We start from the raw sequence: 18,394 nt of genomic DNA on the forward strand, positions 1-18,394 counted from the left end.
ATCTTGGACCAATGATTATATGTTGGGTTTCCGGACAATATCGTCAGGATCGGGGATCTGGGGAAACGAGGTTTTACCAATGTATATGTGGTTGGGTAGGCTGATGATCAACTACACTGTATCATGCCTAGGGGCGAATGAACAAGGGAGGCGGGTTTGTAAGAAGTCACCGGTACGGTGCTAACACGCCAAGCATTTTAATCATGGCGAAGGATTGGATTCAAACACAATTCATACACAATTCAATCGAATTCTGTAAGTATTATGGGACGCAACTCTGCACAGCCGACCTCAGCGTCCAAGAGACTACATGGCCACACACTGAGGAGATGGAATCATAATTACTAAAACACAAATGTCGACAACAATAGTTTATTCAAATGACCCCAAGGGGGGCCTTCATGATATCACAGAGTCTGAAGCAGTGGAGATAACAAATTCTATCATATTTTGGCAAGAATCATCATGTGTTCATAAGAAGTTTATCTGTTGTCGACAATCACACAAGCACCTGATTGGTTGAGTTGAAACACATCAAAGTAAACAATTTGAGAGAAACACATGTAAACAATAAAACGCAAATTGTATATGTACAAATATAATTTACGGTACTCTTTCTTGAGAAGAGAATATTTAAAGGGGTTTACAATGCTGATATATACAGCTAACGTGGGTGACACTTGAGCAATACTAAAGTACACACAGCTTTGAGTTTTTCTGGTGATGGCATTCAAAAAGGACCCAAATTATGAAACAACTCTTAATCGTATGAATTCTGAGTAACTACTTCTTGTTATAGCTATTGACAGAGCTTGATCCATTCATTTAATACCAAATGCCCTTGACCAAATATAAATGGCGTCATTTTGCAAAACGGACACTTGTCGGCATTTCACCTCATTAGAACTAAAAAAATATCCTTGCAAAGCACAGAGAGCATTTCTGAATCTAGCTTGTGTGTTGTTTGTTTTCTAACGCCGCACTCAACAATATTGCAGCTATAATACAGCGGCCCATAAATATCGAGTCTGGAACAGCGAATCCAGTGATTGATATTATGAGCACGCTGTCGGGGCACGATGACACGCTATCAACGAAGTCACCAAGCCTGACCGCCGATCCATTAAGTCGCTTTACAGCATGTGTGGCTGAGTACCTATTCTTACCCGGAATTCCCAGGGGGTCTAAGACTAGCTAAACTAAATATACCAATAAATAAACAAATCTAATTCAGAAAGCTGATACCATTGGAATGAAACAGGAACATTCATATGTCTTAAGATTCAACAACGGATTTAACAGATTCAAACGTCGAGGTATTATCATCTGAAAACCAAGTGTTGCGTGAGTTAACATTCTCAGCCGCTTCGATAGTATGATATACAATGTAATTTACAGAAGAATTGGTATATAAAAATACACAGAAAAGCCCCTTTGATCAGGGCATGTTTCCCAATCGTTCGGATTGACACACGTTCGGATGAATCGTGGATAAAGTCTACATTTAGACGTTACAACAGTCAGCGTCCGGAATGGAGGGTTCCAGATTCACGAGGTCTCGCTGTATACAGTTACGAATGCAAAATCCATTCACACTGGAGCTCACATTTCAAAATGAAGTCAAACAACATAACAGTGTTGTATAACGAACTAGCGCAAATGTTAACCATATAAAATAAATAGTAAATAAATAAAATTTGATTTGTAGTTCAAGTAAATAAATAAATAAAATTTGATTTGTATTAACGGACGGAAGTGGATTTGCAGAGGTCATATATGTAAATAACGTATAGCTGTCCCTCGCATCGTCAAACCTATGAGAACACAAACGTATGTAAACCCGGACCTGCCAACAGTCAAACACATAATTAGTTATACACACAGAGCAGTCTTTTCTACATTAATGGACAAAGGTAATTAAGCTGGTTTTCATTGTGCAGGAGTGTTCACAGTAATAAGAAACACTGAGAATTAAATTCAATAATCGAACGATGGTGTAACGATAAATTAAAAAGGAATTCCTTTAAGTAATCGAATATATGTTGCTTCACCACCTCAAAATGATAAAACTTGCCCAAAACGTGTTCACATGTGAAAAACAAAATAGTAAACATGTTTCAATATGCCATTTGAACCTTTTCTAAAACAGAATTAAGATCGCCCTAGATAAGATACATGAACAAATATTTTTCAATAACTGTAAAAACATACAAACGAGGCAATTTGGATGATCGGTTGGTATTGAGGAACCACTCACATATCATTCATAATTAAACCATTTCCAAAGAAACATAACATGCGCTTCGGTTCTACTGCACTAGGACTCGCTCCCGTCCCCAACCCATGTTAATAGAATTGTCTATGTATTTTCTCAAATTGTTTTAAAAATAGATACATTTGCAAACATTTTACCTCGACAAAATAAATAAACGATCAACCTATTGAATTTCAGGACTCAATCAGATCCGCTTCTTGAGCCAGCTCGAGTTTGGTTAAGCATCATACCGTTGCTTTTAAAGACATACAACCTATAACATATAACATGCATAAAGCACATGCACACAAATAAATAAATAAATATGTCATATTTACAGAGATTTCATCTTTATATACATAAATAAATATAATATCTTACATTTAGTATCCGATTCCAGGTAAAGTCTTATGTTTCTTGGTAAATAACAACGCCCCCAAGATGGCTGTATCTCATATACTGAACTAGACATGCGCGTGCCAATATATTCATATCCCTCAAGACCTTAAAATCACCTGGGTTATATCGAAATGTACTTCGCTTTAACCGAGTTTCACTTTCAACACCACAGTAGCGCTAAATGACCATGCACAACACCAATTTTATCATAGCAGAGGCTTCGCTACGTGCGACTTCGTTACAATAGGACTTATGTCCCTTCCCATTGTCCTGGTATCATCCTGTCAAGCTATCAACACAAAGTTTTAAATATGTTACCATGGAAACATAAGGTTTTGAAACCTACTTATACTGATATGTCTATTGCAGCCGAAATGGGAGCAGGCAGCAACTCGTAACAAACTGCACACGAAGACCACTCCCAATTATTAGTTTCCCGGAAGAATCACACACATTTTTTTTCTATTTAAAAACAAACCTTCATATGCTGTGGTTGAATGACGAGGACCAATTGACAATATTTACAAAAGAAAGTGGTTGAAACAAATCTTTCAATGTTAATAAAAACAGAGATCAATGGTCCCTAGAACCCTAAATATTTATGAATGGAAAGCACATAATTTACATACAATCTGAGTCAGTACTAGATGCACATACATCAAACGGAGAAAATAAAAACTTCTTCAAACTATAATTTATTAATTCGCCACAGGGCCCTGTTCCACAAAGCCATCTTAGCCCTTCGATTATCGTAACTTTCATACTCTAACACAGAATTGCGATAGTCGTAGTGCTAAGAATCCTTTGTGGAGCCGAGCCCGGCTCTTCAAACTGAAGAACAAGGAAGGAATTTGTTGTGGCCCTCTATTGAGTTCATAGAACCAGAGAGGCAAAAGAATGTATACCACCGAGTTTGTTTTTTTAAAATTGACCGATGTTAAATTGGATTTAACCATCACTCATTTGTTCAACAGTGTGTAAAATGTAATCTGTGGCTGGGTAATTTTGTGCAAAAATAAATTGTTTCAAAGAAGACAGGGGTAAGAAATGAATTTGCAATCACATGACTCCTACCATGTTTGAAATGTAAAATTTATGCCGAAAAAAGCAAATTTATTAATTTTCAAAGATAACATGTCCAAGATACCTATTAGCAGTTGTGTGTCATGCAAATTTATTTTAAATTTTTAAAGTTTTAAATTATACTTTAAAAATATAACCATGTGGAAGTATTCTTTGAGTGCTGACTAAGCGTCAGTACAGTTAATTAGTTGGATATAATAACTTACGACATTTTCAACTGAAACTGAAAGATCCAGATTTGCTTTTGAGCTTATATATAACCTTAGCCCTGCTCGTATATGCCAGTATCTGTGTACGTGCATTGACACATACGCCATTCAGTCAATCCAGAAGCTCATTGCAAATGTCTGTCCTAACTGAAACTCTCCGTTGTCAGGAACACTTGCACTCGTCCACAATCATTTCAGGGTGGTCTGAATACGTCATCTTCCCAACCTCATCGAGGCTTAGCAACGTCAAAGGACGTAGTCGCGTCGCCGTACACGTCGGCGGAGGAACACGAGTAGGGTCCATGTGATGTAGTAGTGACTTAATCCCTGCGAATGTATGCGCCATTTTGTATCGATGGGGGCACTCTCCTGCGCAGTAATAGGCGTCATATCCGGGAGGGGCGACAACCCAGTCATCCCATGCTATTTCTTTGAAGGATATGTAAGTGTGGTACCGGCAACACCTCTTCTCGCCATCATTCGCTGTACAGTCTGTCCTTCCAACCTCCCTTTTCTCTCGGGGTATATCTTTACCTCTTTCAGCTAAGTTCACTAAAAGGGTAGATCGAATACTGGACATTAGTGATTTACGATCACTCTTGGCTTGCTCACTGGATTTCCGTCCGTTTATGAACACCAGAACAAATGTCACATCCCCTGTGAAATTCTTTCTCAGAGTTTCTGTGACATCGATTGTCATGCAAGCAGACGACAGGGACGTCACTGGACGACTGACGACAAGATGGCGCCCGGTTCTGTGCGAGCCATCCTCGTGTTCAAGTTGGTAGATCAGAAGCCTCCCTTTTTGAGTTAGACTTTGTAAAGGCCTCCTTCCAGTGGATATCTTCTTACAAAAGCTAAGCCAGGCTTTTTCCACTAGGTGATCTCGAGGCGAATGTTCTCCTATATGAAACGTTGACGTATGGAGGGGAGTCACATCGGGGAAGTGAGAGCTCACGTCCAAGGGGACACCATCTGTAACAGAAACAATATACGATCAATCAATGCGGCTTATATCTGGCCACTATATTCCAGGACGAAGTGAACCCTCTTTTTGCAGCGGCTGTGCACATATGTTTTGCTTAAACACTTCAGTGAGAAAGTGCAAAATGAAGTTGTAACTTTTTGAACGCCTCGTGTCAGATTGAATTTGAAACTGGATCAGTTAAAAAATATAAATACCGTAAACGACGTTTATAACGAACTGACGAATATGACGAACTTGATGCCTGACCATTTGCTGTTATATACTGTATATTTGCTTATAACGAACTACGGTTATAACGAACTAAAATGAGCCCCTTTGATTTCGTTATAACCGTATTTTTCTGTATATTATATTTACTTATCCGGCTTAGTATCATTGTTGGTTAAAACTAGCCTGATACATTTTCAAAACGGTTACAAATGGTTCGTCCATAATAAAACCGAACCACCTCTGCTTACATGATCGTGGGTGTGTCCAACCTCCCTATATATGCCGATTTAATTTTGAATTTTGTCTTGTATATAAAAATGAAAGTGATTCGTAATGAAGTCACCTGATAAGAATCATTTTACTAATGTTTTATTGTGATACAAATATGAATATATACTGGTGCAGATCTACTTATGAATGTTGTACTGGGCCCACTTGCACAAAGCGATCTCAGCGCTAAGATAACTCCCATACTTTAACATAGGCTTACGATAGTCTTAGCGCTAAGATAATCGTAACTCCCTTACTTTAACATAGGCTTACGATAGTCTTAGCGCTAAGATAATCGTAACTCCCATACTTTAACATAGACTTACCATTGTCTTAGCGCTAAGATAATTGTAACTCCCATACTTTAACATAGGCTTACGATAGTCTTAGCGCTAAGATAATCGTAACTCCCATACTTTAACATAGGCTTACGATAGACTTAGCGCTAGGATAATCGTAACTCCCATACTTTAACATAGGTTTACGAAAGTCTTAGCGATACTATCGCTTTGTGCAAGTGGGCCCTGGAGATTTAGCAAGACGCGCACATCCTTTTCACCATGATAGCTTCCCAGCTGTCGCATGTAATGATGTGTTTCATAAATAAAAAAGGTCAAAATCTATACCTTGTGCTTAAAAAGCACGTTTGCATATGTCTGACAAGGCTTTTCATCTTATCATCTGTGGAGATTGCATATAGTTTACAATGGAAAGTCAAAACACCTAACTGCTCGAGACATGCATTAAACCACATTGATGAAGACAGTCACAGTAACCATATTATGCATATCGAGGTATGGATTCATGGAATGCCGTGTAATTATTGAAATCTGACATTTATTTTTACATTTAATGGAACACGATACCCATCATATTATGGGCTTTCCTAATCGCATTCAATGTTTCTGATGGGCAATGTTTTGCTGTTGTTCAGACTGACTTTCAGCAGCCATAGACGATATCGACAATTAAATTTCGAAGGACAAACACTCAATGTATAAATGAATAATCAACAAACGCCAACGCCATATCTGGTTGTCTTCACAGGGGCAAGGGTATTGTGTGTCGTCGTGGCGTGGCGTGGCGTGGCGTGGCGTGAAGTTGTGCATTGCATTGCATTGCACTGCGTTGTGGGGTTGCGTGTCGTATCGTGTCGTGTCGTGGCGTGGCGTTGCGTGGCGTGAAGCTGTGCATTGCATTGCATTGCATTGTGGGGTTGCGTGTCGTGGGGTGGCGTGTCGTGGCGTGGCGTGGCGTGGCGCTGTGTATTGTGCTGTGTAGAGGCGAGGCGATGTCTTTTGTGTCCTTGATTATTTTGTTTAATTTCGACACGGTGTGTTGAGCTGAGGTTAGATTATTGAGTTGAGTTTATTAAGGTATATTTAGGTATACTAAACAGCATAATCTAAAATTTCAGTGTAAATAGATTCCGCTGAAGGTGTAGCCCTGTCGCCTAGGAGCCGCAATTCGCTGTGCCGAGTTGCAACCCTTGGGAGCGCCAGGCACCGATGATTGTGGGTTCGAATCCACCTTTGCCCCAGTTATGTTTCTAGATTTGTCAGCACCACACCCGTGCTCGCGGGGTTTACATAAGTGGTAAACGTCTGCGCTTTCGGGCTGTCCTTCCACCTTAATCTGACACGCCATGATATAACTGGAATAGTGTTAAAAGCGGCGTTAAAACCCAACTCGTACTCATGTGCAAATGCAGAAATTGAAGCGAATAAATTTAGTTAGGAATCAGTGTATAACCCAAAAAGAGTAAAACATGTTGTATATTAAACCGATAACGAAGTATATAGATTTGTTAACTAAGATAACGACAACATCAGCACAGTGGAGCAACTTCCACCGATAGCATCAGCAGACTATGCGTGAAGGTCACCTAACCACAAACACATCAAAATGTAATCGACATTCTGACAGATCGGTCTTGTTTCAACCTTCTGATTTCTGAATCCCAAACTCACCGCCCATGTATGAAGCTGTCATATTAGAACAATACCCATCTGATCGAACTTGTGGGCGGCAGTTCAAAGCTATTTCTGACGAGGTTCCGACATTCCATAAAATTAACTAATGTTTTAGGCATGTACATATTCTCTTGAGAAAAGTGTTCAATTATGCTTGAAGTCCCACAATGCCCGATAAGAGACTTAAGGTCAATAAGATTGCATGTCCTGTCATTCCAACTCCCCATGAACCAACGCTCATCCTCAGGTACATATTAATAATAATCAATGGTAGAATTGCCCTTGCATTTATCGCTTTGGAGAAGATGTGGAACAATACATCTCATTATCCCTTGTCAATTTGCTTCCGTTGTATCTGGTCGGTTAACGGTTTGTGGTACTTTGGTGTATGTATTATTCATAGACACGTGGGAGGGTATTATAGAAGCTTATTTTGCTCAAATTTGACTCTAGGTTGGCATGGAGGCTTAAAACTGTTTCCATGTGGAATTGTGTTGAATGATGTTTAATTTGTGCGGGAAATAAATAAAGTAGCAATATAAATACAAGTAGCAATATTTCTTTCATTCTGCACAATACGCTGAACGGATAAACGGCACTTCCAACATGTTATAGATATTCACACAGAGGCTTTTCTTCCTTTTTCGTTTCTATTGGTTTGTTTCTTGTCTATTGAACACCAGAGTCGAAATGTTTGCATATTTTGTTATGTTAAGTTACATAAGAGAGGAAGTTTTATACCTTGTGTTTACCTGTTCGCCTGTCTCCGTCGTCTAGTGGTAGAGCGTCCGACCGGGGAGCGGAAGATCCCCTGCCGCGTCATACCAAAAGACGTTAAAAGATGGTACCTTTTTGTTACCCTGTCTGACGCTCGGCATTATTGGCTAAATCAAGGACTGGTCTTCTCGGAGTCAGTATACTGTGTCTGAGTGGGGTATTCATGTTAAACTGCAGCATGGCATCTCAGTGGGCCAGTACTATAAATCGGCATCATTCCGGACTAGTACAAGCAGCCACACACATACATATGCATGCACCTCACCCGAACTTTTCGCCTATCTGTTGACATAGAATTACTACTGTCACAGTGTGTACAGAGTTCTTAGAAGACCTCGTGGCTCTGTCTCACATTCAGATTAATGTCACATGTTGGTAACAATAAAAAACGGAAATATGAAATTTGGATACTAATAGATCCGGGTTTGAATTGGTCTTCAGCAACCCACGCTTATCTTAAGAGGCGACGAACAGCATCGGTTGATGTCAGCGCATCCAAATTGATCGCTCATGACATCAATCACAGGATTTTCTGGTACAGAGTAGATTATTTACAGACCGCCGTCTTGTAGTGGGAATATTGCTGAGTGCGGCGTTAAACAACAAACAATCAAAACTTTAGAACTGCTTAACTTTGAAAATGTGAAAGTCTCAAATCTAAATATAATTTGTCCGTAAAAACAAAACAATTATATTTATTTGTAACGCCCACACCCCATTCAACGATCACGATAGCATAAACGCTGACAAACATGATTTGATGTAGACATAATATTTTCTTTTTACCTTCTAAAATGCAAATCACTTACTCTAGTATCACGATAACCTGGCGGCTATTTTTAATTATTAGCATTTGGAAACTGAACTGACGATAATAATAAGAATATTCAAGTTTTGATACACAGTTGAGGACACAATGCTTTAGGTGTCAAACGGGGTATTTCGAGATTACGAAACCATCGAGACATTGCGAGTGGTCTCAATATACAGAGACCCCGCCTTAATCCTATATCACCGAGACCCGGGGTAGAATAGGTCTTCAGGAACTCATACTTGCCGTAATAGGCGACCATGCTTGTCGTAAGAGGCGACTAATGGGATCGGGTGGTCAGGCTCGCTGACTTGGCTGATTCATGGCATCATATCTCAATTGCGTGGATCGATGCTCATGATGTCAATCACTGGATTGTCTGGGCCAGACTCTATAACTTACAGACCGCCGTCATATGGCTGGAATATTGCTGAGTGCGGCGTTAAACAACAAAAAAGATGTGTAAACCAGGTGTATTTTACTTTGTCCTGTTTCGATGTTTCACGGAGGCAGCATATAGCCCAGATACTCTTCGAAATAAACACAACCTTCGATATAGAGAAGCTGCTCGAGTTAGGTAAGGGGTCGAGATATGCTTGTTTAGCAACAATCAGCGAAACCATTTTTGTCAAGGCAGTGTGTGAAAAATCGATTGGGCTTGGTACGCCAGTGACTGATAGTATGACGAACGAGCCTCACCCGAGCACGATGGCACGCTGTCAACAAGGTTCCGCATTGTGGCCGCTCGATCTTCATCTAAGTCGTCACTCATAGGGTTGATTGGAGCCAATTCTGGCCCGAATGCATAAGCGGCTACAAACATTCTTCTTCACTTGTTGCACTCAATGGGGAGTCGAACCCGTGCTTTCAGTGTGATGAATGGACTCATATGCACTGGGCATCCCCTTCACACCTCATATCAACACTGGGGCGGTCGGGTAGCCTAGTGGTTAAAGCGTTCGCTCGTCACGCCGAAGACCCGGGTTCGATTCCCCACATCGGCACAATGTGTGAAGCCCATTTCTGGTGTCCTCCGCTGGATATTGCTGGAATATTGCTAAAAGCGGCGTAAAACCATACTCACTCATATCAACACTGGTTTGACGATATTTGAGCCCATTTGACACCTTGCCATCCAAAGCTGAATAGCCGACAAACTGTTTTAATACCGTTGTAAACACCAGTTTAAACACCCTAAGCTTAATAACATAATCCCCAAGCAAACATCACTTCAAAGGATATTTCGAGTGTTGATCTCTACCCAAAATCGTTAGAGTAATTCGAATAAGGTCAAATTTGATACAAACCTGACAATAAAAAGCATGAATAATTACTTACGCTAGAAGGAGAGTTTTCATCTGGCAAGACTTCAATCCTATAGGAATATTGTCCAATTTCCTCTATAAGACTGAACGTTTATTAATGAGATCGCCAGCTTCTCGTAAGCCGCAGGTTAAAGACTACAGAAATAGATATATTTAGGATATGGGTCCAGTCACTGGGCTCTAAATATCACATAACTTTACCTTTTAAGCTTCAATCCTGTATAAATATGCTTGTGATCTTTAAGGTAAATTGCTGGGACCTTAATTATGTCTAAATATTGACTCCATTGATCTTTGTATTTGTGTCTAAAATTTTAAGGGCAACCCACCATTCATCAAGCTTATTTGATATCAATTTAAATGTTAAATTAAGTTACTTTTAGCTTAAGTATATAAGTCCGGGGTTAACAATGTTTGTTGATTTCCGAGTACAGTGTGGAATAGCTCAGTCATAATTGGATTGTTTGTTGTTATACGCCGCACTAGGCAATTACCCCCAGCCCCCTCCTGTAAAGAATCGCGAGTTTGGATTAGACTATCCAGTGATCGATATTGTGAGCAACGATCCATGTCGTCGGTGAACCAGGATACTCTATCAACCAAGTCACCGAGCCGGACCACCTGATCCATTAGACGCCTAGACCCGTGAAGATCCGGGGTAGAATAGGTCTTCAGCAACCCGTGAAGATCCGGGGTAGAATAGGTCTTCAGCAACCCATGCTTGTCGTAAGAGGCCAATGAAGCGATCGGGTGGTCAGGCCCGCTGACTTGGTTGAAGTATGTCATCGATCCCTATTGTGTGGATCGATGCTCATAATATCAATCACTGGATTGCCTGGTCCAGACTCAACCTTGCAAATATGACAGCAGCATACCCATACAGAGAAGAGTCTCTCTTTAAAACTGTTCTCCCCCACCCCCCCCCCCCCCCCCCCCCACACACACACACACCCCACCCCAACACACACACACACACACACTATCCAACCTTGCAGCCTAGACAGCAGCATACCCTGTCACAGAGAAGAGTCTCTCTTTAAAACTGTTCCCCCCCCCCCCCCCCAACACACACACACACACTATCCAACCTTGCAGCCTAGACAGTAGCATACCCTGTCACAGAGAAGAGTCTCTCTTTAAAACTGTTCTCCGGCCCCCACTATCCAACCTTGCTTGCAGCTATGACAGCAGCATACCCTGTCACAGAGAAGAGTCTCTCTAAAACTGTTCTCCGGCCCCACTATCCAACCTTGCAGCTATGACAGTAGCATACCCCGTCACAGAGAAGAGTCTCTCTTTAAAACTATTCTCCGCCCCCCACTATCCAACCTTGCAGCTATGACAGTAACGCACCCTTCCATTGACATTTATTCCGATTTCAGGCTATAATAAGTATCTATTGATCAAGACGAAAGGGGCTATCGTTCTGTTACTCGACGACAAGTGTATTATTGCAGTAATCGTAAAAGATTAGCATCTGCAATGACACAGCCCGTTCGTTTGGCCGCAACTTGTGATGGGCTTCAATGACAGACGTGCGCTGTGCAAATAAACGAACACTTGACATTTTGATTTTACTCTCAGATCTCTGTGTGATAAATTGGGATAATGTTTAGCATTGGTATTGATCGACGGTCTATATATAGTCAATGTATATGCCATCATGGCATTTTTTAGAAAGATCCCGCGCACGTATCTTGGGAACGCTTCCCTATAATCCGCTTAATCGGTCCATTGATGCTTTAAATCCGTTAAATCCTCGGGGCAAGCAACAAGTCAGCCATATTAATAACCATATGATACATGACTGTCGTTTTCGTTCTATTTGTATGCATGCATTTATTTATATTCATTCATATATACTGAAATAAACCTTGCTCGACACATTACTTATATTTTCACATGAAGCTAATGAAGTTGTGATTTCCTTTAATAATTAGTCATTTAAGTTATTTGAAAGAAATTTTATCGTTTACTTTTCACACAAAAATAAATTCGTCGGTCTAAAAGGAAGATAAAGCCACAGAGATCTGGTATGATTCTACTAATATTCTACAATAACTTTATGAACTACGTGATATCAATATTATACATTCGTGTGTGTGTGGGGATCGCGTTAGATATATCGACATAGGTAATGGCTGAGATTCGGGAGATTGGCGGTAATAAGGAGTTTGTGAGCGAATGGATGTTCGTTTTCAATGCAAACGGCACTCCTACAGCTATATCACTTTGTAAAATCAGACGGGGCACGGGTGGCCCAGTCGTCTCAAGCGCCGAAATTCGCTGTGCAGAATTGAGTTCTTGGGCACGCCAGAAACCTATGATCGTGGGTTCAAATCCCGGCTAGCCCAGGTTATGTTTCTAGGTTTGTCAGCACCAAAGCGGTAAACGTCTGAGACCTGCATCCCTTCGGGCTTTCCGCCCACATCATGCTGACACGCCGTGATATAACTGGAATACTGTTAAACGCGGCGTTAAACCCAACTCGCTCACTCACTCACTCACTGAAACCAGACAAACCAGTGGTAATAGCCCCCGTCATTATCCATGTATGGGTACGATAAGGCACAATTAAACAAAGTCACCATGTACGTACCCGAGTTCAGTTAAGCCGGCTCTGGTGACAAGCGTTGGGTATTTAAGATCTATCCACTAGACTCGAACCGAAGCGTATGTACAGCAAGCGATCACCCTACCCGTCTACCCACCACACCCTCCCAAAGGGTTCAGATTCGTTGCTTTAAACGAATTTCCCTAAACATGTTACGTCACTGATATTTCAACATAACGTCTTGTGTAATATATAAAATACCAGCAGTGAATGGGTACCCGGTAGGATGCGATGGCAATGACCATTACTCTTCTAGCGGCACATAGGGCAGCTTGGGTTGTATACTCCCTAGGGAGTTGATAATATGATTCGAATGCATACTGATTCATTGACCGGAAAAAAGATCTGGCATGCAAAAGGGGCGCACCTCCGCAAAGCAAATAATGTCCCCTTAGGCGACTTGACTTGTCGGTTACCCTAAATTTAGTATAGTTTTACGCCGTTTTTTATCTATATTCCAACCCTGGGACACCATAAATGGGCAAGACACATTATACCTATGTTGGGAGTCGAACCCAGAGCCTTCGGTATAACAAGCGAACGCTTGAACAACTACCCACTGCCCCGCGTGCCCTTTACAGTCGGAAGCAACTGTATTTTTTTAGTACCGTCCCACTGGACGTGTAGGTGGTGATGAGACACTGATCGAAGCAAACACAAGGGCATGTCATCTTGCGTTCTAGTGCCCAATAACCGTTGTGCTGATTCATCTTAAGATATTCTATCTTGGCACCGAAACCATTTTCCATTAATGCAACCATTGGAGCCACGTCCTTGACGTCATCGCGTTAAACACCACAAGTTTCCACGTGTCACAAAGGATTACTCCGCAGCGATAAACCAATCTCCTTCTTAGTCTCTCCTACTGTGGGTCGCAAAATGCTTATCAGAACTATATTTTATCAACAGGCTAAACCAATGACCGCTGAATCATGAATTGATTTTGTAAGCTGATAGTTCTGTCTTCAAGGACATGGGTTAACTGTTTTGTAAGGTGGTGTGATGTTTTAACATGTTTGCAGAACTCAAATGTCATCTTGATTCAAGTGGTAGGCATTTACCCCTTCAGTGAAACCCACGGCACGCGTATGATGCTGTTAAAGGGAAATCTGGAATTCGAATTCGCAATCTGCGGATCCTGGCGCGACTGAGGGACAACACTCTGTACATCGTATGCGGTAACGTGGTCGACTTGCCCCCAAACAGAACAATGCCAGACATGAAGACCGGAATTTGAAATGAGTGAGTGAAAGAGATCTCATTCCATAGTCAAACATCATAGCCTGGGGCTTTCTAAGGAAATGACAGAGCTTCAAGTAAAACGGGGCGGTCGGGTAGCCATGTGGTTAAAGCGTTCTCTCGTCACGCCGAAGACCCGGGTTCGATTCCCGACATGGGTACAATGTGTGAAGCTCATTTCTGGTGTCCCCGCCGTGATATTGCTGGAATATTGCTAAAGGCGGCGTAAAACCATATTCACTCACTCACTCACTCATTCAAGTTAAACGATAAAATGTGTTTAGAATATCGTCTCTATTAACATTAGAAATGAAATGAAATTAAAACTGAGATGAGATGAGGTGATACTGACATGCGTCAAGTACATGTCACAAAAGTCAATATCAATACCAGGCATGATTATCAATCATACACATTTCCCGACTCCGCGCTGATAAGTCTGTGTCATCACAGATATGGAACGATTGTCAGGGGTACATCGCTCCAACACATCGAACATCGACACTGGAATGCAGTTATCGTAACCTATCGATACATGGTCAAGTACGGGCGGTATCTTATTCTACAAAATCAAATCACATTCAATATTGGTGTGTTTGATGTTTGAGTAAAACCCGAACAATATAGCGTGTGGTGTCAGAACAACCCGTGCTATATTGCTGGAGCTCCGTTGACGCCATATCGTCGCGAGAGAAAATCATCTATTTCTAGTGTAGTTGAACAGCTTTCGTCATTAAAAGTACTATATGCATTCTATGTTCTATATAAAGGATTGTAATTGATTCTCGAAAGGTCATCATGAATTCCTAATTTAATAGAGCGACATTTAATCTTAATATAAAGTTATAAAATTTAATATTATAAGATTAGATTCCGATTGATATCGAATATATATATATATATATATATATATATATATACACACACACACACACACACACACACACACACACACACACACACACATTCTTTTTATGAACTTAAGAATTAAAAAAACATATATAGGTATTCATTTCCATATTTTTTTCAATGTTAAATTATGAAAAACGAAAAGGATAAATATTAGATTTAAATGACGCGAAACCAGTCACACATGATGGTATAGATAACTGCCATAAGCACTTTATGCATCAATGCACTCTATCTCTTAGGGTATAAAACTGGAAGTCAGGCAGAGGATAAAACTAGGAATTAAAAGGAATGAAGACTTACTCAGTGCTCTGTATGTGCGGAGTTTTTCACCTTCCTGTTGTGAATCAATTGACGGTATTCCTCGCTGCATCATAAATTGGTGAGCCATATCTTTTCTAAGTTGATCACTTGGCATAGCGGTGACATTTGGCGGAGAAGAATACCCAAGCCTCTTGAGGATTTTCTTTTTAAACTGGTTAATGAGAACCTCTCTGTATTCCGAAGAGTCCGAAGAGGGTAGACATTTGAGGTGTCCCTGAGTCCAACATATAACAAAAGTAAGCGCTACCAGCGGCAGTGCCAATGTGGTATCTTTCATAGCGTGTTGTCAATAGCAGTTGTCAATTTCAATCCGTCACTTGTCTCTCTGGATGGTTAACTGACCGTTGAAGTGTATTCCCGTCCTTTTAAATAATGTGAACCGAGTTCCGTTAAGTGATACTCCCATTTAAGACGGAAGATTGGGCTTGACTAGTAATTGATGGGAACCGATGAACGGAAATGTGATGAAATTTACATGAAAAAAAAAATCAGCTGGTTTTGTGTACGCGCAAGATTGCACTGTTGAAAACGACAGACATTTGTAATATAAACTTGGCGTATCATACTGGGGACTCCTCTCCCTACAGTGACGTCAGATTTCACTATAATAGTTTACTGAGGTGACAGCGAAATCACCAACCAATCAGAGAGGCTGTACATGGTCCCGCACGCCTCGCTGACAAATGTGAAATGGACAACACTCTACTAGCTCCAATGATAGCACCAATAAGACCATTTTTCTTTCAAGAACAATTTCTGATAATGATTTCCGCGAGGGTGCATTTTTCGTCCCGAGCAGCAAAGAAAACAAACCATTTGTATATTGCAATAAATCACATGTCGATATCATATATTCCCGTAGTGGGCGTAATAGCGGGGCAGCGATAGATAGCTTGATATGTTTATAGGCTAATATTGTACATATCTTAAATACCTCTGCAAGGTCTGTTGAGAGGTACCCCGCCCATTTTAACAATCTTACAGTTCTCGTTCAAATGAAAATCTCAGTGTTTACTAACATACAAATTGTCGGGAGCACGCGGTGTGTTGTGTGATTGGTGGCAACGCCGAAGGGAAACTATGTGGCCTTAGCCATCTGATGAGGAAGTAAATATCGCTACTGAGGAAGGCGATTCTCACGGCAGCACGTTAAGCCGACGATACAACAGCAGGGTTTAAACGCGGGGGAGGGGGCGGAGGTACACGATCGCGTTCTTGATGTATACAGTTGGGCGGGTACTGGGCGGAGAATTGCAACGTGCGAGAGGGTTAAATGTCAAGTCTCCCTATCATTAAACGTAACCATTAAACGAATTTAAAGCACTTGTACTCCGAACTGTATTACTGTGTCACTAGGCAAAATATTTACCGTTATTATTGACTATGTACTATCGTCGTGACAACAAGGGCGGATTTAATACCGTTATAAGGATGTTATTTCATATTTGTGATTCAGGGTAGATATGTTCAATTGAAGGATTCTCATTCTTAAAAACCATAACGATATATACAATTTGATGCACGGTCACACAACCGCTCATGAAACTATTACATGAAACGTATTTATCAGCATGTGGAATACACATCAGAGAGTGCACATTGCCGACAGCATGTGTTCATTATCTGACTTCCTTCTGGAACAAAACCCTTTTATCAACGTTGCCCAATCGTTACCTATATCAGCTGGTTCTGACGTACGAGAAAGAGGAACAAGGAATCCCTTGCTCTCCCCTACCAGACAACCGAGCATGAGTGACGGCTATGTACATGGTATACGTGTGCTATCTACACGTTCCGCCCGTGTGAACTGGCTTCACCTGAGGGGGTGATAGGTACACCATGCTCCTGGTAAATATCTCCCAGTACATTCTTAAATACTACGATGAAAAGTGACGTTTCAAATCTTGGCAAGGGAAATGTTTGCAAGCGAGACTTTAGCCGTGGTATAGTATACACACTGGTTGAAATACACATCTGACGAGACCACAGCTGACATGAGTGACGGGCGATATGATTTTGAAAAACGCTCCTGTCAAAAGTGACATATACTTGATAAGGAAACAGAGCAACTGTCGTCACTATTGGGATGGTATTTATGAAATATAATGACATATTATATGTGAAGGAAATAGGCATGATTTAAGGATAAGGAAATTGGTTATTATAACTGACGACAGCGTGAGGATAGTATATATGTAAGAAATATGAAATGAGACATTTCTGGCGTGACGACCTTTATCCCTGCCTCTCCACCCCTAGTTCGTATAAGTGTCAAGCCTCGGACAATGTTATTGGGACTGGGAGTGCCAAAAGGACTGGTCAGTAGAGGCTCATTTATCAGAAATGATTTGCACCACCGAATGCATATCGATTTATCCGTAATTCGAGATAAGCGGAATACCGATTATGTAGGATTCGTAGGAACCATAATAATAACAAGATAGACACAATTTTATGGATAACAACTTCTTTAATACTGTAAAAGGCGACGTTTCGGTACAGATCCTTATACCGTTGTCAAGCAAGACTCAAGCAACGGTATAAGGATCTATACCGAAACGTCGCCTTTTACAGTATTAAAGAAGTTGTTATCCATAAAATTGTGTCTATCTTGTCATCCGCCAACTTCTAAGTAATGCCTATCAAACAAGTCATAATAATAACACCGTCTCAAAGGATATTTGGAGATAACCGAGTTTGATTTAACGAGGTTCACTGTCTGTGAAGAAACTGCATTTGTGACCGGATCCGTGAGAGTTCATGTTCAGTGCTCTAACTGTCAACCACGGGTGTGATTGCTCTAGACCAGATTACAATTAAAATATGTCGTTGAAATATTGTAGTCTGTGGTACGTATTCACTTAAATTGTCACTACTTATTACCTTCACTCTAAAACATTTCATCACTGAATATGAAAAAAAGCTGTTCATGTATCGCCGGTCTGTTATGCAGTTAAACCTAAGTACATGAGGCGAAAAACACATACCAAATCCACAAAAACGAACACG

At 40.8% G+C, this 18,394-nt stretch overlaps 1 protein-coding gene across 1 annotated transcript; it reads right to left on the bottom strand.

The window, feature by feature from the left end:
- Positions 1-356: 356 nt before the first annotated feature.
- LOC124141418 (protein DVR-1-like) lies at positions 357-15,969 on the bottom strand. The gene is made up of 2 exons (XM_046509427.2): positions 15,365-15,969; positions 357-4,920 (listed from the first exon to the last, which is right to left on the bottom strand). Exons 1-2 carry the CDS (start codon positions 15,660-15,662, stop codon positions 4,109-4,111), a joined length of 1,110 nt encoding a protein of 369 aa, XP_046365383.1. The 5' UTR covers positions 15,663-15,969; the 3' UTR covers positions 357-4,108.
- Positions 15,970-18,394: the final 2,425 nt, after the last annotated feature.

This window comes from Haliotis rufescens, unplaced genomic scaffold (assembly GCF_023055435.1).
Source record: "Haliotis rufescens isolate VD_foot unplaced genomic scaffold, xgHalRufe1.0.p SCAF_2, whole genome shotgun sequence".
In the NCBI taxonomy this organism is placed as follows: Eukaryota; Metazoa; Mollusca; class Gastropoda; order Lepetellida; family Haliotidae; genus Haliotis; species Haliotis rufescens.

Bases quoted from the DNA above. Each gene is read 5' to 3' on its own strand.
- LOC124141418 (XM_046509427.2), bottom strand. From the start codon at position 15,662: ATGAAAGATACCACATTGGCACTGCCGCTGGTAGCGCTTACTTTTGTT. The intron at 4,921-15,364 runs GTAAGTCTTCAT...TTTCTGTTACAG, and splicing joins CCGCACATACAGAGCACTGA to ATGGTGTCCCCTTGGACGTG.